General features: G+C 42.2%; 1 protein-coding gene across 5 annotated transcripts in view; it reads left to right on the top strand.

Moving 5' to 3' along the window:
• LOC115150314 (sodium channel protein type 4 subunit alpha B-like) overlaps positions 1-26568 on the top strand; it is a 181173-nt gene that overhangs the window by 129713 nt on the left and 24892 nt on the right. For all 5 annotated transcript variants that reach the window (XM_029693503.1, XM_029693512.1, XM_029693476.1 and 2 more), the window contains 4 exons: positions 11347-11487; positions 11684-12040; positions 20315-20438; positions 24712-24866. In XM_029693503.1, coding sequence (XP_029549363.1) covers positions 11347-11487; positions 11684-12040; positions 20315-20438; positions 24712-24866 — 777 coding nt within the window. The remainder of the gene's footprint in view (positions 1-11346; positions 11488-11683; positions 12041-20314; positions 20439-24711; positions 24867-26568) is intronic.

Raw genomic sequence — 26568 nt, 5'->3', positions numbered from 1 at the left:
TAGGCTCTTTTAATTTTGTCTGGCTTGCTGTTCCAAATGAAATTGAATATTTTTTTCCCATATCATTTAAAAAACAAGTTGCTAGGTGTGGGCAAAGCCATAAGCAAATAGATAAACTGGGATATGACTAAATAGTTAATCAGGGTGATTTTTCCACATATAGACAGGTATTTTTGCTTTGCATGTTAGCAAGATCTTATCTATTTTTGCTAACTTTCTATTAAAATATATTGTAGTGAGATCATTTCTTTCTTTTGGGATATGAATACAGAGTATGTTCACTTCACAGTCAGACCATTTTATTGGTAAACTACACGGTAATGTAACGGCTATAAGGTCCTCTCCTGTACTCCTTTCGGAAAATTCAACCATGACTCCATCTTGCTTCTCCCCACCTACAAACAAAGACTCAAGAGGGAAGTTCCGATGATCAGGTTTGTGCAGCGTTGGTCCGACCAATCAAAATTCACACTCCAAGACTGTTTTGATCACATGGACTGGAATATGTTCCGGGTTGCCTCTGAAGATAATGGCAATGTATACGCCGACTCAGTCACCGGATTCATAAAAAAATGCATAGGGGACGTGATACCAATAATATCGTTCAAAACTTACCCGAATCAAAAACCGTGGATTGATAGCAGCCTTGTAGGAAAACCGAAAGTGATAGATGCTGCTTATAATCAAGTCAAGGTGACCGGGGACAATCATTTGGTTAAACAGTACAAATAGGATTTACGCAGATTTAGGAAGATGGTGAAACACAAGCATAGAGACAAGTATAAAGTGGAGGAGCAATTCAGCGGGTCGGACACAAGGCATATGTGGCAGGGGCTCCTAACGATCAACGATTACAAAAAGAAAGCTAGGCACATCATGGTCACCAACGCCACTTTACCGGATGTGATAAACACCTTTTTTTCAAGATTCGAGCACAATGACCCTGAGCTGCCGAGGAGAGCCCCCGATGAAAACATGGGCTACACACTCAGTCTCCACTGAGGACATATGTAATGTAATTCAAACGTGTTAACCCTCACAAGGCTGCCAGATGACATCGCTAGCCGTGGCCTCAGAGCATGTGCAGACCAGCTGGCTGTTGTGTTCTCTGACATTTTCAATCTCTCCCTAGCTCAGGCCTCTATACCCACTATAATCCCTGTGGCCAAGAAAGGGAAAGTAACTGAACTGAATGACTACTGAGCAGTAGCACTCACTTCCGTCATCATGAAGTGCTTCGAGAGGTTAGTCAAAGATCATATCACCTCCTCCCTCCCTGACACTCTTGACCCTCTCCAATTCGCCTACCGTCCTGACAGATCCACGAACGACGCAATCGCCATTGTACTGCACACTGCACTTACCCACCTGGACAAAAGGAATACATATGTGAGGATGCTGTCCATCGACTACAGTTCGACCTTCAATATCATAGGGCCCTATAAGCTCCTAACAAAGCTCACAGCCCTGGGTCTGAACTCCTCCCTATTCAACTGGGTCCTGGACTTCCTGACGGGCCGTCCACAGGTGGTGAAGGTAGGCAACATTACATCCTCGACACTGATCCTCAACACGGAGCCCCACAAGGGTGCATCCTCAGTCCCCTCATTTATTCTCTGTATACCCACGACTGCGTGGCCTCACACAGTTCCATCATCAAGTTCACCGACGACACGACAGTAGTAGGCCTGACCACCAAAAATGACAAGACAGCCTATAGGGAGTAGATAGGCACTCTGATGGCATGGTGCCAGGTAATCAACCTCTCCCTCAACTTTACGAAAACAAAAGAGATTATTGTGGACTTAAGGAGGAACCAGGCTGGACACGCCCCCATTCTCATCAACAGGCCCGCCGTGTAACGGTCAATAACTTCAAATTCCTCGGCGTATACATCTCAGAGAAGCTGAAATGGTCTAATCACATGGACACCGTAGTGAAGAAGGCACGTCATCACAGCCTGGTACGGCAACTCCACCACCTTGGACCGCACGGCTCTTCAGAGGGGGATACATGCAGGCGAACGCACCATTGGGTACACACTGCCTGCCCTACAGAACACATACAACACCAGGTGTTGCAAGAAGGCCAAGAAGATCATCAGGGACCCCTAGCCACCTAAGCCATACCATGTTCTCCCCGCTTCAATCACTCACACATGGACAGTACAGGAGCATCATGGCAAAAACTGAAAGACTGGCCAATAGTTTCTACCCCAAAACTAAAATTTGTTACGAACAGAGTGGACTAAGTTTTGTAGACGTTACCCTTTGCCAAATAAGAAAAAAAACGGGGTTGTTTAGATGTATGCAACGACGAATTGAGAAATTGCACACACACACTTCAGAGGAGGCATTCCCTAACAGAAATATGCAAATGCATGCTAGAACGCGCAAATAGAATCTCGCTAGCTCATGCTTGGCTCCTCCTTGCTTGTTCTGCCCACTATGACTAATTTGTTCCCTTTGTTTTAATACTTGCTGAGAAGAAGCCATTATTTACTATTTTACATCTAGGGTTACTATACATAACTTTAACCCATTGAATAAGTTACTCCATTTCATTTTTGTTTTTCCTCTAACGTATTCTGTGCCTCTGTGGTACAGTTTGTATTGCTATCTATCTGTACTGTTAGTCACTCTATTTCCTTTATTAACATGAATTATTTTGACCTAAATGGCTTTTGTTTTAAAGATTAGTATTGAATTGCATGGCCTCTAAAGGCACATTGTCATAGGTGTCGTATAATGGAGACCAAGGCGCAGCGTGCATAGTGCTCATTCTTTGTCTTTAATGAATACACTTTAACAACAAAACAACAAACGACCAACAACAGTCCCGTCAGGTACACTAGACTAAACGGAAACAATTACCCACAAACCCCAAAGGAAAACAGGCTGCCTAAGTATGGCTTCCAATCAGAGACAACGAAAGACACCTGCTTCTGATTGGAAACCATACCCGGGCCAAAACATGGAAAACGAAACATAGAAATAGAATTCTAGCACGATCCCACCTAGAAACAGAAAACCCCAAAACCACCCAAAACAACCACCTGTCATGCCCTGACCACTCCACTATGGCAAATGACCTCTTACAATGGTCAGGACTTGACACACATTTAAAAGTATCCTATACAATAAGGCGATATACTGTACCTATATTATGTTGGAAAAAATCAGTTATTAATTATTCTGTTCTGTGTAAAATCAAGTTGTCAGCCAATAGGCTTTGAATACATTTCCAATATCCTTGCCCACGTTGAAATTCTGTATGAGTAATGTATATGGTAATTATAGGATGGTCCGGCCGCATTCTGTCCCCTATCAACTCTTTTTAAACATTTGGTGCTAGCAAGAATGACATAAGAAAGTAGTCAATACGAAGTTCTTGTTTTGCTACCCTGTCAGGACATTGAGGTGAATTGGATAGAATTGTTAGGACATTGGGGTCCTGATAAGGTAGGAAAACAAGTTCAACAACAGACACACACACACACACACACACACACATATTTCTCTGTCATTCACTGTTGCCCTGAATTACTGCACCCTCCCCTCCCCTTCCACTTCAGCGTTTATCATCAAAACCCTGCTGCTCTTCCCTGGCAGACACATACCCCTCACGTCAAAACATCTTCTCTGCCTCGGATAGATCCACCAAATTGACTTGAAACGTTGACATTTAGCAAATGTTTTATTCATTTTTTCATCCTATGGCAGGATGTGGGTGGGAGGGTCCGTGTCCCCCTATTGGACAGCTGTTCCTTTGTGTTAAGATCAATCCCGGGGTTGAACCAGGGGTTCAAATTCCAAGATAAATTAAGTCACTAACAAAGATTGAGGATATATTATATATTAATTATATTATATATGAATTATTATATTTTATATATGTTGATATTCCTGTACAGTAGGTATAGAGCATGGTTGACTGTAAAAAAAGACAATTGATATATAAAATCTATACATTTATGAATGAAGTCGTCCACCCAGCACTGTCAGCTCATGCCATGACTAATTGATTCGTTACTGGTTGAACATGTACAACAGCCAATCAGATCCCAGGATAGTGGAAACAACTGGACAAGTAATCTAGTTAACATCGGTAAAGTTTTCTCTGTCATCTCTACTTCTTTCATGGAGCAAAGAAAATACTTTACTGCAAGAAATGCTTAATTCTGTAGGAGTTCATATTAAGGCTCTGTCAGAGATTATAGACCTACAGTCAGTATCCAGATTTTAGTTTCCATTCAACCCATCTGAACAGTATTCTAGAGTCCCTTGATGTGCCAAAGGCCTTTGAAGTCCCCGTCTTGTGACTGTCTAATTTGTATACAGTTGAAGTCGGAAGTTTACATACACTTAGGTTTTAGTCATTAAAACTCGTTTTTCATGTGCGACAGCCAATCAGATCCCAGGATAGTGGGAACAGGAAGGGGTCATGTGGATGGTGACTGACACCCATCCCAGATCGTTACCGCTGATCACACACTATAATCAATTTATAGACGCACACACACACTCTCAGCCGTTTTGTATTGCTATCCTTGTGGGGAACAAATAATTCATTCCCATCTAAAATCCTGTTTCCCTAACACCTAACCCTAAATCTAACCCTGACCCTAACCTTAACCCTTAACCTAACCATAACCCTCAACTTAACCCTAAACCTTAGCCCTAAACACCCAACCCTAAAACCATAACTTACCTAACCCTAACTCCTAACTCAAAACCTAACCGATTTTGTTAATTGACCCAGGAGCAAATCAAATCAAATGTATTTATATAGCCCTTCTTACATCAGCTGATATCGCAAAGTGCTGTACAGAAACCCAGCCTAAAAACCCAAACAGCAAGCAATGCAGGTGTAGAAGCACGGTGGCTAGGAAAAATTCCCTAGAAAAGCCAAAACCTAGGAAGAAACCTAGAGAGGAACCAGGCTATGAGGGGTGGCCAGTCCTCTTCTGGCTGTGCCGGGTGGAGATTATAACAGAACATGGCCAAGATGTTCAAATGTTCATAAATGACCAGCATGGTCAAATAATAATAATCACAGTAGTTGTCGAGGGTGCAACAAGTCAGCACCTCAAGAGTAAATGTCAGTTGGCTTTTCATAGCCGATCATTGAGAGTATCTCTACCGCTTCTGCTGTCTCTAGAGAGTTGAAAACAGCAGGTCTGGGACAGGTAGCACGTCCGGTGAACAGGTCAGGGTTCCATAGCCGCAGGCAGAACAGTTGAAACTGGAGCAGCAGCATGGCCAGGTGGACTGGGGACAGCAAGGAGTCATCATGCCAGGTAGTCCTGAGGCATGGTCCTAGGGCTCAGGTCCTCCGAGAGAGAGAAAGAGAGAAAGAGAGAACTAGAGAGAGCATACTTAAATTCACACAGGACACCGGATAAGACAGGAGAAATAATCCAGATATAACAGACTGACCCTAGTCCCCCGACACATAAACTACTGCAGCATAAATACTGGAGGCTGAGACAGGAGGGGTCAGGAGACACTGTGGACCCATCCGATGATACCCCCGGACAGGGCCAAACAGGCAGGATGTAACCCCACCCACTTTGCCCCACCCACAGCCCCCACACCACTAGAGGGATATCTTCAACCACCAACCTACCATCCTGAAACAAGGCCGAGTATAGCCCACAAAAATCTCCGCCACGGCACAACCCAAGGGGGGACGCCAACCCAGCACAGTTTATTTTGTTCCCTCTATTATTATTATGCAATGAGGTGATGTACATAAACCATCAGTGGGTGCGTTTAATGGCACACAAATGCATGTGATGTGTTGGCATTGTCCTGTCATTGTCCTGAGTTTAGAAAAGCAACCTGGTCTCACAGCATTTCATATTATTCTGTACGTAAATCTGAGACACTGCACTTAGTATGATATGTTAGGTTTCGTATGGTATGTTTTAATTTGTAGATGTCTAGCATCCATTTTGTATGATATGTTACAAATTGCAATTCTGACAATTTTTTTTTGAATTTGCAAAACGAACAATGTTATGAATTTGAAAAATGTATGATATGTTACGAATTCCAATTTGTTGTTGCTAACGTTAGCCAGGTGGTTAACACTAACGTTAGCTAGGCTAAGGGTTAGGGTTATCTAAAAGGATTAAGGATAGGGTTAGAGTTAGGGGACGGGTTAGCTAAAATGCTAAGTAGTTGCAAAGTAGCTAATTAGCTAAAATTGTCTGTGATGAGATTCGAACACGCAACATTTGAGTTGCTAGACGTTTGCGTTATAAGCCTACACATCCACCGCGACCAACCAACCTCCTTTCATATTTGCCTTAAGTAACCTTCTGTCTTATGTAACCATACCAAACGTAACATATCATGCTCATTTGAGTACCGAATTTACATTTACTGTGTTACCTCTAGTCTCTGAGACCAGGCTGTGAGTTCACATGTCAAGGCCCTCTAGAAAACTATTCAGATGGGTTGAATGGAAACTAAAATCTGGACACTGACTGTAGGTCTATAACCTCCAACATAGGCTTAATATTAACTCCTGCAGAATTAAGCATTTCTTGCAGTAAAATGATACATCAAATGTAGGCATACAAAATTATCAGGAACAGGAGAAATACGATTTCTTTCTTTCAGCATCTTTAGAAAATGTGAATGCATTCAGATAGCATCTCTACAGATTGTATCTTTATCAGCATCATAAAACTTTTAGTATTTCAACCACATAAAATATGCGTCCAAGCCAAATTTAAATCTTGCGAGAAACATGTTGGGCCGTTTTCACAGCTTTCTATTTTGCTTACAACTGGACAAGTAATCTAGTTAACATCGGTAAAGTTTTCTGTCATCTTTACTTCTTTCATGGAGCAAAGAAAATACTTTACTGCAAGAAATGCTTAATTCTGTAGGAGTTCATATTAAGGCTCTGTCAGAGATTATAGACCTACAGTCAGTATCCAGATTTTAGTTTCCATTCAACCCATCTGAACAGTATTCTAGAGTCCCTTGATGTGCCATAGGCCTTTGAAGTCCTCGTCTTGTGACTGTCTAATTTGTATACAGTTGAAGTTGGAAGTTTACATACACTTAGGTTGGAGTCATTAAAACTCGTTTCTCAACCACTCCACAAATTTCTTGTTAACAAACTATAGTTTTGGCAAGTCGGTTAGGACATCTACTTTGTGCATGACACAAGTAATTTTCCAACAATTGTTTCACTTATAATTCACTGTATCATAATTCCAGTGGGTCAGAAGTTTACATACGCTAAATTGACTGTGCCTTTAAACAGCTTGGAAAATTCCAGAAAATGATGTCATGGCTTTAAAAGCTTCTGATAGGCTAATTGACATAATATGAGTCAATTGGAGGTGTACCTGTGGATGTATTTCAAGGCCTACCTTCAAACTCAGCGCCTCTTTGCTTGACATCATGAGAAAAACAATTGTAGACCTCCACAAGTTTGGAGTAAAAAGGGGGAGGCTTGCAAGCCGAAGAACACCATCCCAACCGTGAAGCACGGGGGTGGCAGCATCATGTTGTGGGGGTGCTTTGCTGCAGGAGGGACTGGTGCACTTCACAAAATAGATGGCATCATGTGGAAGGAAACTTATGTGGATATATTGAAGCAACATCTCAAGACATCAGTCAGGAAGTTAAAGCTTGGTCGCAAATAGGTCTTGCAAAAGGATAATGACCCAAAGCATACTTCCAAAGTTGTGGCAAAATGGCTTAAGGACAACAAAGTCAAGGTATTGGAGTGGCCATCACAAAGCCCTGACCTCAATCCTATAGAAAATGTGTGGGCAGAACTGAAAAAGCGTGTGCGAGCAGGGAGGCCTACAAACCTGACTCAGTTACACCAGCTCTGTCAGGAGGAATGGGCCAAAATTCACCCAACTTATTGTGGGAAGCTATTGGAAGGCTACCCAAAACATTTGAACCAAGTTAAACAATTTAAAGGCAATGCTACCAAATACTAATTGAGTGTATGTAAACTTCTGACCCACTGGGAAAGTGATGAAAGGAATAAAATCTGAAATAAACATTCTCTCTACTATTATTCTGACATTTCAGATTCTTAAAATAAAGTGGTGATTCTAACTGACCTAAGACAGGGAATTTTTAGTAGGATTAAATGTCAGTAATTGTGAAAAATTGAGTTTAAATGTATTTGGCTAAGGTGTATGTAATCTTCCGACTTGACAACTGTAGCGCCTCACCATAATCACAAATAGGCATTGCCACTAATCTCTCCAAAACATTACTTTTCTGGCCCTGCCTTCTATTTATTTTCAACTCTCCACAGCTTTTCTCTTATTGAATTAAACTCAGACTTTGTAATTTTTGCCTCCATGGACTGACATTCACTTTTTCTGCCAGCTCCCATAAGCATTTGGCGATTGGTATGTAGGCTATTTGGCGCCCGTACAGTTAGGCCCTAACGCTGAGGCTTACGCACTAATGCCAGATGAAATAATCAAAGACAAACCTCAATGTAACCTATAAATATAAATTGCACAATAATGATATATTTCTGATATATTTTTTTTAAGATATTGTTTTCTCTTTATGCAACCTGCCCGCCACCTACCTGCCCTGCATCCACACAATATTTCATGACCCTAAACCCGCCCTGTGTCTTTGTGTGTGCCAATGCACAAATCTGTGTGTTTGACTGACTGGCTGAATGACTGGCTGACTGACTGACATCACCAAATGAAGAGCATCCCAAGGTGTTTGTGAGTTCCTATTAATCCCATTGGGAATTGAGAATTCCCCTTTACATTATATCTGCTAATCAAGTTGGATGTACAGTCGTTCTTTTCCCCTATAGGCTACAGTAGCCATACAATGCAAATGAATCATTAAATAAAAAAAGGGGTGGATGGAGGTTGGAAGAGGAGGGTTGAGCCGATTATGTCCTATATATTTATAATCATAGTAAAGCAGCCGACTATGTCCTATATATTTATAATCATAGTAAAGCAGCCGACTATGTCCTATATATTTATAATCATAGTAAAGCAGCCGATTATGTCCTATATATTTATAATCATAGTAAAGCAGCCGATTATGTCCTATATATTTATAATCATAGTAAAGCAGCCGACTATGTCCTATATATTTATAATCATAGTAAAGCAGCCGATTATGTCCTATATATTTATAATCATAGTAAAGCAGCCGACTACGCCATATATATTTATAATCATAGTAAAGCAGCCGATTATGTCCTATATATTTATAATCATAGTAAAGCAGCCGATTATGTCCTATATATTTATAATCATAGTAAAGCAGCCGACTATGTCCTATATATTTATAATCATAGTAAAGCAGCCGACTATGTCCTATATATTTATAATCATAGTAAAGCAGCCGACTATGTCCTATATATTTATAATCATAGTAAAGCAGCCGACTATGTCCTATATATTTATAATCATAGTAAAGCAGCCGACTACGCCATATATATTTATAATCATAGTAAAGCAGCCGACTATGTCCTATATATTTATAATCATAGTAAAGCAGCCGACTATGTCCTATATATTTATAATCATAGTAAAGCAGCCGACTATGCCATATATATGTATAGTCACGGTAAAGCAACAGACTACACCATATATACATTAATCATGATAAAGCAGCTTATGGCTGATTCTATGCTGGCTAGGTGTGTCAGGGATGCCCTGGTGACAACCATAACATATCAGCACGCGAGGCGAGTGTGGCGATTTGACACGCGCTCATCTGCCCAGCGCAGCACAGTGGGTTCCTTGGGATATATGGGATGAGATATGAGGTGTTTATGGAGGAGCTGCTATGATGTGTCTCCTGTGAATTCTCAATGGGGGAGTGTTGGGTGTAGATCTGAATATCCATCATTTCTATGGTCGACCACATCCTGCAAACCTAAAAAGCCCCGTCCCAGAATCAGCCTACATTCCCGGACACCTCTTCTTGACCTGAAATAATTGAATTGTTGGAAGCAAGATGAGGTGGTGATTCAGTGGACAACATGGTGTTTTGCTGTATCACTCTCTGAGATGGCAGGATGTCATGGACGGTGTGTTTTAAAGGACAAATGTAGCAGGGCAGAAAATAGAAAAACCAGACATCCAATTACACCTGTCACAGTGGGCACCAGGCGTGGCGAGATGGGCATGGAGCACAGGGGGTGGGAAGGGGCAGGCACAGGGGGTCCAGGGCTATGTCGCCTCCAACTCCCATCCTCAAACACACACACACATACACATATGAATGAATACATGCACAATGCACGCACTATGATAGTTCGCTTCCTTTGGTAATTTGGGGACACGCGAGACACTCACATGCAATTTTGGTTTCCACTTTACCAAATTTCATCATTTCAGAACCAATGAACATTGTCAACTTTGATTGATGCTGGCTGCAGAGATATAATAAATTGATGTTTATCAAGAAACAGATGAATGACATGACAATTAATTGATTTTGATTGATTTGATCGATGTGTTGCTACAACAGCTATGAGCCTTTGGAGAAACAGAGAGAGAACCGTCTCAGGTAAACATAAACAATGCATTTTAGGTCTAGGACAGGGGTGTCAAACATAAGACATAGAGGAACTTTAACTAACTTTCAGTGCGGTCCTCCAGACCTCTTTGAAGACCGAATGCGGCCCCCGGGGAAAAATTGTAATGTTACTTTGATAGGCTCTATCAAATCACAGAAAGGATTTCATTAGTGAAGCTCATGTTAGGATATGGAGAAAAATCTAAATTTGACTACAAAATGGTGTTTGTAATCATTACACGATGGTAATGAAATTCCATCATGAAACTGCATGCACAGTTGACATTTACTAAACTGAGGAAAAGTGGCCCTGTGTCTAAGGGACCATGGTTGCCGCGCACACTTTAATCAAACAAGCGCACACACATGCACACACACACGCATCCGCAAATGCATGCAGGCTCACACACAAGCACGGATGCATGGACACTCACACACACATACACACACTAAAACCACACAGCCCTACAACCCAGAGGAGTAGGTTCTCTTGTTTAACATGGACAAGGAGATCTCCGGTTCCAGACATTTATACCGGGCTCAAATCACTCCTGCTGTTTACATTTCTAGTTTTACACATCTGGGCCCTCTCCGTCCACACTGACTCAGGAACCAAACCTGCAGGCTAGCTTTATCTAGTATTTTTATCCAGCTGTATGGTTAACTGTAAGATGTTGTTTGTGACTAACTTTTCAATCAACGTGAAAGTAATAACATCTTAAGGACTCCAGTTTGGCACATATTCATCATTGACTTTATTCAAACTCATCTCCCTCTCTACTCCTCCCAGGTACTCAACCTCTTCCTAGCCTTGCTGCTCAGCTCATTCAGCTCGGACAACCTCTCGGCACCCGACGACGACGGCGAGATGAACAACCTGCAGATCGCTCTTGGTCGCATCAAAAGTGGCATGGGCTGGCTCCGAAGCCAGGTCGGACACTTTTTTCATGTTTTTATTTAATAATTATGATTGCATAGATTCTAGGTAAGATATGACACAAAATGTACTACGGGGCAAAACAACCAATAACAACCAAACAAACAAATGAATCAACGGAAAAAAATAAGTACATACAAAAATACAAGTTCATCACATCTTGTAAACGTAGTTCATTACTTCATTGTAGATCTGCGACTTCTTCAACGGCAACTTCAAGAGGCGACGGCAGAAGAGCAAAGAAACAAAGGCCATGCTGAAGCTCAAGAGGCTGAGCCACGGTGTTCCACTTGGCGAGGTGGGCAATGGGACAGTGGTGACGCTGGGGGGAGGGATCGGGGTGATCGGGCGCCACGGAGAGAAGATAATGGTCCCGGAGGTCGATGACAGCTACATGACAAACCCCAATCTGACCATCAGCGTGCCCATCGCTCCTGGCGAGTCAGACGTGGAGTTCCCTGAGGAGGATGATGATGATGATGAGGATGAGAGCGAGATCTCGGAGGAGGAGGAGGAGGAGGAGGAGGAAGAGGAGGAGAGCAAACAGGTAGGATGGGTTGGTGGTAGTATTTTGTACCGATACTGGAAAGTCTATAACAATATCGGCAGCATCTTTGTGATACAAGCCATTCAGATATTATTATCTCATAAACTAGGTTTCCATCCAATTGGCGAAAGATTTTAATGCAAATATTTTTAAACAATTGACTTGCTGCGGATAAAAGGCTGTGCGTGATGACGTGGTAACTTTTGCGGTTAAATTCCCTTGTACTGAATAAAAAATACAAGTTAAATATGTTTCCATGTGTTTTCAACTCTACTGATGGTTTTGTCACCCCAAAAAGTTGTGTTTTATAGCAAATGTGCCGCCTCCCCCCCAGGTCTACACAGCTGATTCAGATAACCAACTCATCATCAAGATTTGATTATTTGAATCAGCTGTGTAGTGCAATTTATTGGAAAGGAGCATCAAGCTCATCACTTTGCACATTCACCACCCTGTGAAGTTCATCATAACTGATTTGATCAGTAGCCTAATAAACTGCATGTCCTCCCCAGTCGTAGTGGGAGCACCACACAACATGACTCCAAGTTTACTTTGATGGTTATCATATCAATATTTGCGAATTAAACGCTTCCATCGCCATTTCTTGCATAATTAATTTTACAGACACAAAAAGATCCCACCTTGTCTAGCGGATTTTGTTTTGTTGACATTTGCAAAGTTTACTAACAGAATTTGCTGTTTCAATCAGGCCTGTCGTTACATTTTTTATCCAACATGTAATTTACGCGCATAAAAAGGTGTGATGGATACCTGGTTAGTTAAGCTAATCTTTTCTACTTTTAAGTGATACTCCAGAGCTTTTGTATAATTTCAGCCAGTAGTTTTGAAAGTATTGCTCACGAGCCAAAATGGGTCCCCAAAAATTGTGCACAATTGTGTTGTACGTCATCCATTTTGTATGATATGTTACGTACTGCAAAGAAAAAGTGCAATTCGTATGATATGTTACTAATTCTAATTGGTACCATATGTTCTGAATTTGTAAGTGCTTAAGATCCCGGACTGCATCTTTAATTAGTAATTGACTCCAGATTGCAGACTACTTACTGGTAGGTATGGAATCGTGACAGAGTTTGTCCTGTTTCACTCTACAGCATGGATGGGCAACTTTGATGGGGTGGGGGCCACACAAAATCTGCAGTTGCTCACAGGTCTGCGTACCCAAATGTGCATAGCCCCCCCCCCCCCCACCCCCACATTGCGAGCAAAACATTTTAGCAGCCCCCTTCTTGACAGCGGAAAGACATTTTGACGTATTTTTACTCATTTTACCATTGCACATAGAGAAAATATTGCAGTATTAAAGCTAGTTTGCTGCAATTCTACACATTTTGCTATGGGGCGGAGACAATATTTTGCAATTGTATAATTCATTTCATGTAATTCTACACATTTCTACAAATGTTTGTAGTTTTTAATATGATATCTGATTGAGACTGACTAAAAAAAATGATGGGCCCCCCCAACAGTAATTTGACCATGATTACTAACTTACCAATCAATTTTGTTTTTAGCTGACATGGCTAATTGAGTGACTATCAGTGACATAACAAGATAAAAACTGCTGATGCAAAACCACATTTTGAAAATGCATCTTGCGTATTCTATTATTCTAACTTGCAACAGTAAGTTGAAACAATCTTTTAAACAATCTGAGGGCCTGTTGCCCACTGGCCACCATTTGCACATCCCTGTTGTACAGGTATTATCATGTATGCTTGTCTCTTACATTGACTCGCTCAGGAAATGGTAGAGCTGTGCTGTTTATTGTGTCTACTAATTGAGGATCAGATAGATTAATGAATTATTGTAGCGCTCTCTCTCTCACTCGCTCTCTCTCTCGCTCTCTGGCCTGAGAGGTTGCTTAGCTAGGCTAATAACTGGAGAGAGAGCCTTCTCTCTTTCTCGCTCCCTCTATCTCTCATGCTCTCCCTCCTCCCTTTCTCTTGCTCCATCCCTCTCCCTCTCTCCCTCCTCCCTTTCTCTTGCTCCATCCCTCTCCCTCTCTCCCTCCTCCCTTTCTCTTGCTCCATCCCTCTCCCTCTCTCTCTCTCTCCAAGTGAGCCGCTCCAAGCCCACGCACAAAGGCTATTTTCATGCCTTGTTTTGTTTTCTCGTTTCCTCCAGAGCAATTTGGCCCCAAGCTGACTCTTCCCAAAATGGATACCCTGTCCAATTTTACCCCTTTCTAAAGATTTATACTACTGTTTTGGCAATTTGGTCCTTCTTCCATTTGGTAACAATGGCCCTCTATATTTCCGCCTAATCAGGAATATGGAATTAGATCCTTAAGGGCAAAGTGCATTTGTTTGCCTGTATTTGTCTTTAACATTACTGTCTCTGTGTCTGCATCCACTATAGGAAGCTAGATCGTGTGCCGTTACTTTGTTGTCTGGGGGTTATGGCCACTTTCAAAGATGAATTTATGTTGATAAGGAGGCATGTGAAATCAGCCAGGCTCCTTGAATAAATGTAAAACTGTAATTTAACTTGCTAAAACAGTTGAGGCAAGGAGAGAGGGAGAGAGAGGGCTCGGCATACCACCGGTGTATACTACAAGGTTGTAGTATGTAGAGCAATGAATGTTTATGGGAACATGATACAGAATTACCAACATGTAGAACAGGTTGTTGAGGGAGACAGAGTGAGAGACAATAAGCATCTGTGTTCTCTTTCTTTCTCTCTCTCACTCACTCTAAACAGAGCTGACTGGTTTGTCTCTTTGCACACCTGTGCTCCAATCAGTTTTAAGAGAGCGGTTACGTCTTGCCCACCTGCTTTAATCACACTACGCACCTGTCTTCTCACCTTCCCTTGTTCTCTTTTTCTCTCTTTTATCTCTTCACTCACTCCATCTCGGTACACCTGCCCGTCCACCCACTCACTCCGTTTTATCTTTCTCTACACCTGTCCTCTCTCAACAACCTGTTCTGTACATATCTCCCATGGAGGCTGTATCAGGTTTCCACATACGTTTCCTGTGGCTCAATGTTTAGATTATCACGGTGGTGTGCCGTTCCCTCCATTTCCCTAGCCAGTTTCCCATGCATACAGGGATTTGGCCCACAAGGGAAAACATGGCATAAAAATCAACCATCTGCATCTATTCATGTAACTGTGGCCTCGGATGCGTGCATGTCGCTATCCCTTGTCAGGAAAAGGGCAGCGAGAGAGAATGTTGCCCTGAAACATTAGTTAGCACTTAAAAGTGAATTAGAAACATTAAAAACAGGGCAGGGGTGATGTTGTGGATATCTCTGTATGTTGTCGTATGTATGTGTGTGTTTTCTATTGTAAAAAAAATAGAAACATCCAAAACATTGGAAATGAAGAGTTTCTTAAAGGTTAGCAGCAGGAAACAAAGTGTCTCTGCTTTAGTTTTTGCTGTGGAGAGTGTGCAGCGGAGGCAGACCCGGCTCGTCCCTTTCACAACTCCTTAACGTCAAAGCGTGGCTGGGGGGGGGTGGGGGGTGGGTGAGAGAAAAGCTGTGCTGACACACATGCAGACAAACCTCCCATATGAGCTGGTATGTCACTGCCGGCTGAAAGACTGGGAAAATGTAGATGTCATGTTTTAACCTCTGACCCCGAACTTACCTCTTCCTCAGTCAACAGCCTGTCTGTCTGATTCATCACTATAGGGGCCAAGGCCCGGACCACTTTTTACACCTCGGAGGGTGTGTGTATGGCATGTGGGGTGTGTGATGCGTGCGTGTGTGTGTATGTGTATGTGTATGTGTATGTGTGTGTGTGTGTGTGTGTGTGTGTGTGTGTGTGTGTGTGTGTGTGTGTGTGTGTGTGTGTGTGTGTGTGTGTTTGTAGAGGCTGGAGCTGTTACTGACCATTCCTCACACCATTGAGCCATTGTATATTATAAGCATAGCTTGTAAATTCAACTCTGTCACTAATGACTTGATAATATTTTAGCGGGAAGCCTATGTTGATTATCCCACTAACAAGGTTATTGTGCAAGGCTAATCCTGTTAAACATAGAGAGACCATGCTCACGTTACAGTGCTACACTTCCTGCCAGTGTGCTTAACTTTTACTTCTGCTAACCCCAAGGGTAAATACCTCAGCGTACTACAGATAGAACATGTGATTTATTTGGGTTTAACTAGATGAAACTTTCAATCATGTTCCTTTCAGTGCCAGTAAATTATGCAATTTGCACATTATTAGCAATTCACAGTTGAGTCATTTAAAACTTTTTGATGACCAAAGTAATAGCATGGAATGAAGCTACTGTATGTATTGGCCATCTATTCTAAGTGGCGTAATGGTACATATAAGGGGTATGAACGTCTCCGGCAGCAAAGTGTCGTTGTCAGTCTTGGAGAAGAGCAGAAGTGTGAGGTATGAGCGTCGGCTCTGATGGCTCGGGTCCTCCAGGGACCAACAGTGGTGTAACGCCGCACAGCTGTGTCCAAACGCAACCACGGCAACAACCGGGGCCGCTTCATATCCCAGAGGGGACTGATGAGGAAATGGGATACATGATGAGATGAGACCTTTTTTCTGGTATAATTCATTGACTGAAAACATGCTTGAAATTGTTTTGGCAGAGAATTTCTCCTAGCATGTCAGTGGCTCTTAATGTCTAAATAAGGGTTGGGGCCAAGCCTCCTCTTGGAGAAATGGGTATGCAGGCTTTTGCTCCAACCCTGTTGTAACACACCTGATTCAGCTTATCAGCCAGTCAAGGTCCTTGTAAGCATTAGCATCAGGTGGGGTAGATTAGGGTTTGGGGGGATAGCTCCCCAGGGGGAGCCTCCATAAAATACGCCACTTCGATGCAAGTGACTTTTCGTAGCAGGTTAGGAAATCATTTTCACCAACACCTAACCATTTTCCGAACCTTAACCTAATTCTCCTAACCTGCAACATAAAAGCCGTAGCTGTATCGAAGCTGTGTGTTTTTAGGGAATCTCCCCCAGGAGGAAGGTTTTTGCTGCACCCTTTTGTTATGGGTAGTGATGATAGAAACAGTTGTCATTCATATTGACATTTACAGATACCTCCTTATTCATCCATATATTACACTGCCAACTATAGCCACTTTACAGATTTCTCCCTGCTGCGTTCTATAAAACATACCTCTCCAATTTTGGCTAGCCAGGTCAAGAAGAGTGTCACTCAAGCAGGGCATTTACTTTGGCAGTTTCTCTTCTATCTTATTGTGTCGCTCTTTGGGACCCCTTAAATACCTCATGGCCACCCTTAATGCCTGACACTACACCATGTGTACATGACCCCTGACCCTTAACGAGGCAAAGAGACTACCCGCAGGTGGCTTCTGACAACAACACATGGTTATACATGCATTCAGGGGAGTCCTGTTTCAAAGAGTTAGGATGTGTGTGTGTGTGTGTGTGTGTGGGTTGTGCACGCTCGTGTCTAACTCTTGTTAGTTACCCATTCTCTCTCCAAAGGGGCTATTTATAGGTCTGTCATATGGGGGGGGGCAATGCCCCTGGTATGTGTATCAGGGCCGTGGGGGTTTGTGAGTCCATCATCAGTGCTTTTACCAGACATAGCTGACCTTGTCACAGTAGAGCCCCCCTTAGCTGAGCCTGACTATTCCGTAAAACCCAAAGGCTCATGGGATGCCCACATGACAGGTACTGTCCATCTGATGATATGTTGTTGCAAGTCTGACATAGGTATGGCATGACCAGTAAAACTCAAGAGATGAGATGACAAAAGGTTTATCTGTTTATTTAGGTGGAAAAAGAAAAGAAAGCTTCATAAAGTTGAGCAGGACAATGACTGTACAGTATTGGTTTTAGATTGATGTTGTAGTTATTGTCGGGCATTCGTGGGTTATTGGCAGCGGTAATATAATACTGATCCTCTAATGCCCAGAGAATGTGATAGCGAAATTGGAGTAAAGATTGTTTGTTGAAGGGCCGCCTCGTTTTATTGTCTGTACAGAATGGCTGTATGGCTGTATTGGACAGTTGAGAACATCTACTGAACTGTTAAGTCATCCCTCTCTCTCAGCGGTGCTCTCCAAGGCTAGTATCCTTGAGGGTTGAGGGAATGCATAGGGAATTCCAAAATGAAAAAGTATTCCAAAGAATAGATGAATTAAGGTATGGATTGTGCTCCACTTTAGCCCACTTTACAAATATAAAAACATCGGTCATACTTCAGTTTTGGGGTGCACCATCCTTTTAAATGACACATGGCCATGAAGGATATGAATTAAAGAATGATTTAAAGATGGAGAGCGTTGAGGGTTCTATTATGCCGAAGGCTGACATTCGTCACCCTGGAACTTCCTCTACCCAGACTTTACTCTGTGTTTATGCATGACTGTCTTATTGACTCTGGTGTTGTCACCTTACCTCAGACATTACGATACACCGCGAGCAGTCCACAGAGTCCCGGGTCAAATAGTTAGTTCAAAAGTAGAACAATTATTTTTCCAGGTGTATAGAATAGAATGGACACTGGCTGGAATGCGGTTTTAACCAATCAGCATTCAGGATTAGACCCAGCGGTTTTATAGAAAATAAATAGATCCTGTATATAAATCACACACGGTTGAAGACTGAAAACCTGTTGGAAAAGTTTACGTGTGTGTTCAAGAGTGTACAGGTATCTTTTTTTTTTTATTGTCCAACTATTCATAATTTTCCCTACATTTGGGACTGTTTTATCATGTGAGTTACCCTTACAACAATGTATTGCACTGAGACATATTGAAAAGAAGTGCAATCCGGCATTATGTATATGTAAATACAATCCATCATCATTATCCTTATGGAGGTAAAATGGTCTCTACATTCAGGAAAAGATCAGTGTCAGGGGCTCACATCTTTGTTGTTGGCCTCGTACAGTAAATTGAGATGTTACAGCTTGGCAAAACACCAGCCTTTGAAGTAAAGAAGGGGTTTTGTGCTGAATTATTTTTCCCGCTCCTCTCATCCTGTGCCTTTGGATCCGGTCAGATGTGGTTTGTGAAGGTTGATTACGGATGATTCCTTCTCCTCAGTACAGAGATGTCGTCAGCCAGGACGCGTTTCAACAGTTAGTCTCTAAGAGAGTAAAGCACAGCGGCCACTTGTCAAGAGAGATCTGCTTTGTCTTAAAGTTCCTCTCTCTCTCTCAATCCCTCGCCCCCCTCTCTCTCTTCTCTGTCTCTCTCTCTCCCTCTTCCCCCCCTTTCTTGCTCTTTCTGTTGCTCCTTAGTGCGTTCTGTGTTGTGCGTACATTGGATTTATCGAACATATGCATCAAATCTTATGTGTAAACGGCTTGACAGAAACGGTAGCAGAAGGTGAATGTTGAACTTTTGTTGCACACATATCCAGATGATGCTGTGTTCCATTTTGCGCAATGACGCTGTCGGTGTGATCGAGGCGTTAGGCTTCACTCATCATCTCCATCAACATTCCCTCTCTGATATGCACTCAAACGCACACACACACACACACACACACACACACACACACACACACACACACACACACACACACACACACACACACACACACACACACACACACACACACACAGAGCTCCAGGAGGATTGCGTAATAAGCACACAATGGCAAATAGATGGCAAACAAGTAACTCTGTTAGGGTGACTGGAAGTGTGTCTTCCAGTAGATTGGTCTTGTATTGCCTCGGTGTTTACTGTAACAGGTGAACATGGCAACCTCTAGCTTTATATAGTGTATGTGTGAGGAAACAAATATCCAAATGAATCCCAATCTAGAGTCAAATCAATTGTTATTTGTCACATGCTTCATAAACAACAGTGAAATGCTTCCTTACCAGTCCATTTCCAACAATGCGGTCTCTGGGTTTTGCCTCAAAATATCCATCCTACTACACCTCTTCTGTCTATTAAAGGCTGATGCTATAAATCTCACTCCAGATCTCTGATTGGTTGACTTGAAATGTACCAGATCAGATTGAAACAAATGCTGCAGATTAAGATGTGCTGGAAAATACAATACGATAAAAGCCACAAAGGTAATGACAGGTTAGATGTCATATTATACCTACCCAGACTTTATAGGCACCAGAATGTGAAAATCAAATATGTCCAGAGACAATCGTCATCATGACAGTAGTAGTTATTCATGATTTCCTTCTGAATGGTTTTCATAGATGGAGAAAAAGACGGAACGATTCTCTCTCCATACCTACCAGATCACCTTCTACTATATTACCAATATATCAATGGTAATATATAATATATTTTAATCTAACATGGCTCTGATTGGTTGTTTTCCTCAGGTAAAGGATGACATCAGCCTTTCAGAGGGCAGCACAGTGGATCTGAGGAAGCCAGGGGAGGAAGAGGATGAGTATTCGGAGATGGCCGAAGAGACCATGGATCCTGACAACTGCTTCCCTGAAGGTAAGCTTATCCGTCCTTTATTTAATCAGGTGAGTCGCCCTTGAGATTCTATTGGTAAGGGGGCGTGGTTTCATAATCCACTTATGACACCATGTGTCAATAGGGAGAGAGGACACCATTATGTTTTCGTCAGAACATCTTTGCTAAAATAAAATCGGTAGAGAGCATTATGGGTACTGTAGTAATTCATGCTAAAGTACATCATGCCATTATGTACAGTAGCAGAGATACTAATCTCTTTTTCAAGCTCTGGCGCTAAGAGGTATAAGCATAAACAGTCATACAGCTTAATATACTGTATACATGCACTAATGATACAGTATACTGCTAATGGTACACAAGTAAAAGACATGTAAAAGACAGGTAAGCACATTTAAGGAATATTATTTAATGTAATATTATCAGCAGCATTATTTTCTACTGTTTGGGAAAGAATAAGATTTAGACCTGAGGTTCATCCGTATACTGTATGTGGAAATGGAAACTGAACAGAAACATGTCAAACACGTCAGTGAATGTGTTTCCATCATACTTCAAATGTGTATATTAGTATGTCATGATGATGGGGATAACTTTGCAGTCCAACCAAAACATTTGTATATTTTTAACAGTTTATGTTAGTATAGGGTTTGATTCACTCTCTCTGCGATCCCGAATCTAAACATTTATTTGGGACTATCCAAAACAGTTGGCTTTCGCTTCAAGTGGAGGCCATTTGATATAAAACATTAAACAATTAAGTGACATTTCAAAGGGTAATGGCGCATTAAATTGAATGTCCTGTGTCAGCAGAGATTTGAAAAGGCGTGTCAGGCACAAAATGGACTCTGGTTAATTTGATGATGACTGACTCCCTGAATTCAATTTGGTCCCAACTAATCAACCCCCTCAGACCGTCTGAGGTAACCTAGCACGCCGGACCAATCACGTGATGCCTCTGAGACAATCGTGGTAATTCTCTGAGTGTACACTGAAACAGTCAGCATTGGCTGAGTGTACATTGAAACGGTCAGCATCGTTGGAGGTTGTTCTAAAAAGCTTTCGACATGTTTATGTTATAGCAGTAACATCATTACTAAAGGTCTGGTAATTGTTAGGGGATCACGCTCTTTGATTACATGTACACTGTGGTTGTGGTGGGGAAGTACTTGAATTTTAACTGTTTCTGGGTTCAATGAACAAGAGGTGTTTCCTGAATGCTGACACTGATAGGTATTCATTGAATAGAGTGTGACTTGTGTATGAGGTATCATATTACTATGTGTACGTGTCCCTTCAATTACACAGGAAGTCTAAGCATCCAAAACAACCAGAGCACCATCACTACTTTAATAACGTGGACTACAGTAGAGGCTGAAACCCTCTATTCCTTTCAGAGTACTACCTCAGAATGCTAGAAAACTCAAGGGTGTGGGTGGTGGATAGTTCTAATCAGAGGACTCTATTAAGGTTACGTCATAATATCCTAAATGCAAACCTAATGGTTTGAGTACCTCACCATGGAAACCCATTTGTGTTCCTTGGACGTGACTGGGACTCTGATCCCACCAGTACCGCAGGCTCTTAGTGACACTGTGATTTATTATCAATCGTATGATACTCACGGTAGACTTAGCCACTGCCTGTTTGTTAGGTGTGGTGCCAACACAGAAGCATGTGCACCCTGGAAATCCCAAAAGGGCATAAACCGGGTGGTTCCAGGCCTGAATGCTAATTGGCTGAAAGCCGTGGTATATCAGACCACCCGTATACCACGGGTATGACCTAACATTTATTTGTACTGCTGTAATTACATTGGTAACCAGTTTATAATAGCAATAAGGAACCTCCGGGATTTGTGGTATATTGGCCATATACCACACCTCCTCAGGCCTTATTGCTTAAATATAGTATAGTTAAGCCCAACACAAGCATGTAGTAAGTTTTGATTGTGTATCTACACCTTCAACACTAAGAACACTACATGTTCCTGTGCTGGATGAATGGGATGAAGCAGAAGTACTCTCACTGGAGAGTAGATGAAGAGGTGTTACATGGCCATATTTCACATATTTCTGGGTTGCGTAAGAAAGACAAAATAGTGGTGTTCCGCCATAAAATAAATGAAAACAGATCAATCCCGGAGCTATGTACTGGGACATTACAGCTGCCTATCAATTCCTCTGTCTCTAGCCTAGCGTGGGGATTTTCAACAGACAGGAATAGTACAGCAGATAAAAGTCAAATGGTGATAATTGTTGTTACTGTTGTTACTGGATTTAACCATGTGTTTTCAACAAAAGTTGGTCAAAGCAAAAAAAGACTGACACCTAGGCTACATGGCTGTTGCCTCCCTGTTGAAAGAAACATGGAGTAGTTTAGGTTCAGGTTCAGCAGGGTCGTTTCCCAGCTAGAGGAGGTAGCGCTAGCAGTGTAGTTTGGCTGGGGGCAGGCACTTTATATACATGAGGACCATTGTTTACATTTGAGGCATGCACTTGGGGCAAGCTCATGTCACATTGGTTTTGTCTCCATGTCTCCGTGCCATGACTAATGGTTTTTCATACAAAATGGCCGCCAACCTAACAAACCACAACTCTCTGGACTTTTCTAACGATAGCTCGAGGGACTAAATCACTAGAGGGACATTACTAGGGCTGGGAATTTCCAGGGGGCTCACAATACAATATCACAATACTTAGGTGCCGATACGATTAAGTATTGCGATTCTCAAAATTCTTACAATTAAAATGATTCTTTATGTATTGCAATCAGATACTGCAATATTGCTCACTGCTGCAGCGAGACAAGAGAGAGCATGAGAAAATGTATTTGATAAATCATGGAAATAAAAGTGCTGAAAACATGTTGGCTCACTATTTAAAAAGAAGGAGCACAAGCTATAGGATGAAAAATACCAGCATTTTGGCGCAGGTAAACCTGACTAGTGCTAGCTAATGCTGCCTAGCAAAATAAATAAAAAACTATATAATATCTTCCAAAATAAGTAACTGTATCGATTTCCCCCCATCACTAGACGTTACAGTAACTGAACTAAACAGACAAACTGTAAGAAGAAGGCCTGTCTTGACCCTGCGTTATGTTTCTGTCCAGCTCCCTCAAGCTGACATGTACTCAAACATGCGCAAGGTTATGTGGGCCCTTCATAGCGTTTTACACTCTGAGAAGAGGTAGTAGCATTTCAACACAGGAAATTTGCATTATTTGTACTCTCAAAGAACAAAACAAAAAAAACATCCCTTAGGAAATGCCTCTACTCTGAAGTCTAACCGTATATCGACCGGATGATAACTGTAAATGCCTTGTCAAAGTCACAGTCAATAAAACCTCTTGATTTCTTGTTGATGGCCATTAATTGCTTGGCAGATGTCAGTACCAGGGCGCTAAAACATCCGCGGTTTCCAAGAAAGAGCCTGAGATCATCGTTAGAAATTGAGTTGCAAGTGGTCCGTTACCATAATCCCATCATTATTAAGTTTACAGGCAATAAGTTCATTTGGATGGGGGGCTCAGATGACGGTTATGGAGGAACTGGGTCGACTCTGCGGCCATTATGGGTTGACGGCTCAAATGCGATTTCATAGCAGCCAGCCTCAGCCATTGTTCTGCCTGGAAAGCTTTTAAAGAGTAATTGATACCAGGGAATATGTTGCTCCAAAACCATAGTCTCTTATCTAGTGAAGCAGCGAGATTAGCACAGACACTGGGTCCTTATCCTCCTGGCTAGGCTGGAGAGCTAGTATAAAGTATTTTTTACATTTAATTAGGCAAGTCAGTTAAGAACAAATTCTTATTTTCAATGACAGCCTAGGAACAGTGGGTTAACTGCCTTGTTCAGGGGCAGAACGACAGATCTTTACTTTGTCGTCTCAGGGATTCAATCTTGCAACCTTTTGGTTACTAGTCCAACGCTCTAACCACTAGGCTACAGTGTGCTAAGGTGTGCTAGCTAGCTAGCATGGGCTATGATCTCTGTAAGTTCACTACCCCCTGTCAATACTTCCTGCTTCATGTGTATTAAGATGAGTTCGCAGAAAGACTAATTGAATCATTAAATTAATGGGTAAAATGTTGGCCTTGGATACATATTGGAAAAAAGAGACATTGACATGTCAGTACACTTGTCAAATACTTCCATTCTCTCTCTCTCTTTAAAACATTGATGAGTCAATAGAGTAGCCATTTGCATACTTACAATGTAATAGTCATTCTCTTTTTCTGTCTCTCTTTATCCCTCTATCTCTCTCTTTCTTTTTCTCTCTCTCTCCCCCAGTATGCGTGCGCCACTTCCAGTCCTGTGACATCCAAACCACGGTGGGCCTGGGCCAGGCATGGTGGCGGTTGAGGAAGACCTGCTTTCAGATAGTGGAGCACAGCTGGTTCGAGTCCTTCATCATCTTTATGATCCTGCTGAGCAGCGGCGCTCTGGTAAGCAGCATGCATGCTGGGTAGGGGTGGCGGGGGTCGTGGGGGGTGGTCGGCCCTGCCTGCTGAATGGTCAATATGCCAGGCCACACAGTGTGGGGTGAGACTGGAGGGGAAACAGAGGATGACACACAGATATCCAACAAGGACAGTTCCAAAGGGGTTCTTCGGCTGTCCCCATAGGAGAACCCTTTTGGTTCCAGGTAGAACCAATTTTAGTTCCATGTAGAACCCTCTGTAGAAAGGGTTCTATATGGAACCCAAAATGGTTCTACCTGGAACCAAAAGGGTTCTACCTGGAACCAAAAGGGTCCTTCAAAGGGTTCGCCAATGGGGACTGCCAAATAAAACTTTTTTCATCTAAGAGTGTAATATGCTGTAAGTAGAGGCTTCAGGCTGTGTGTGATGTTTAGGAATAATCTCTCTGATCATACAAGTTGTTTGTTACCTCATCTCTTTTTTTATTGCTCTTTGTCTCCACAGTTATTGATTTACTCTAAGATCCAGGCTATTTAATAAGATAATAATAAGATAATCTCATCAAATAGAAGGTTAGCCAATAGACTGCTCAAAATCCCATATTTGATGTCGGGAGGATGCTAACATGGATGGCCGACTCTTGATCAGCTTGTGTGATGTGCTAACCTTGGCCTTAGGTTGTAATAACACTAACACTATGATGGGCGTTATTTCCATGAGCCCTTGTACAGTATTTCCTAGACAGCACCCTACAAGCCTCCAAGGACTAACTCTAAGACCATTTGTTCCAGGATGCAGCTCACAAACAAGGTTAATGACTCTTTCACCTGCTATTACAATCTAACACCAAGGTTGGCAGGCATGAAGTGCCCAACATAGTAGAGCTATCTGAGAATGTCAAGCAGGCGAAATTGAGATAAGACAAATTGTGGTATATATATAGTATAAAAACATTGAAAACAAAGTGTCTATTGCAATAAATTGGGCACACAGAAACAAGGAAGGATTGGTTGAGGTGTGTCTTTTCATTGCATCTGCCTGGGCCCTCTCACTCCTCATCGTCCTCAATTTCCTCCTCCACAGTGATGTAGTGCATGAACAGATATGCAGCTGAGAGGAGTCAGATCAATGATTAGTCAATCCTTCTCCGCTCTCCTCCTAATTAGCAGTGGATTGGTCGGAGCGTGCCCAAACCTCAGCTGTGCTACCAGTGCCTGCCCTTCCCCCCCTCCCTCTCCCTCCACCTCACCCCGCCCCGACCCCTAACCCGTTTCCCATCCACCCTCCTACTCCTCTATCTCTGTACAAGCAGATTGTTGTTTCTCCTGGGCCTTTCCCTGTCAGTGTGGGCATTCTCCTGGGCATTGCTCGGTGCTGGGTATGCAGGCCAAGCCTGTGTGGCATTAATTTAGGGTGCATGGCGGCATACCTCATGAGTGTAGAGCAAATAGTTTCCGATGGCGACGATGCGTCTAGCTAGAGAGTTGTTGATCAGCAAAAGCACTCCATTTTGTTTATTTTCCTCTGATAGCACTTTCCTTCTTTTACAGAAAAGCATGCAGAGGGATATTCCATGTATGTGGCATGTTAACCATTATGATAAAGAATAGATACCGGCACAGTGATGAATATTCCTGTTGATTTACTGTGCAATGTGTGTGTATATGACGAAGGTATAGTTAATGACACAGCCTGTATCGCCTGCTTATTATGTTGAATCTATAAA

Source organism: Salmo trutta, chromosome 2 (genome assembly GCF_901001165.1).
Source record: "Salmo trutta chromosome 2, fSalTru1.1, whole genome shotgun sequence".
NCBI classification, from domain to species: domain Eukaryota; kingdom Metazoa; phylum Chordata; class Actinopteri; order Salmoniformes; family Salmonidae; genus Salmo; species Salmo trutta.
Note: the sequence above shows the minus strand (reverse complement) of the source record. Positions and strands in the feature narration are given on the sequence as shown.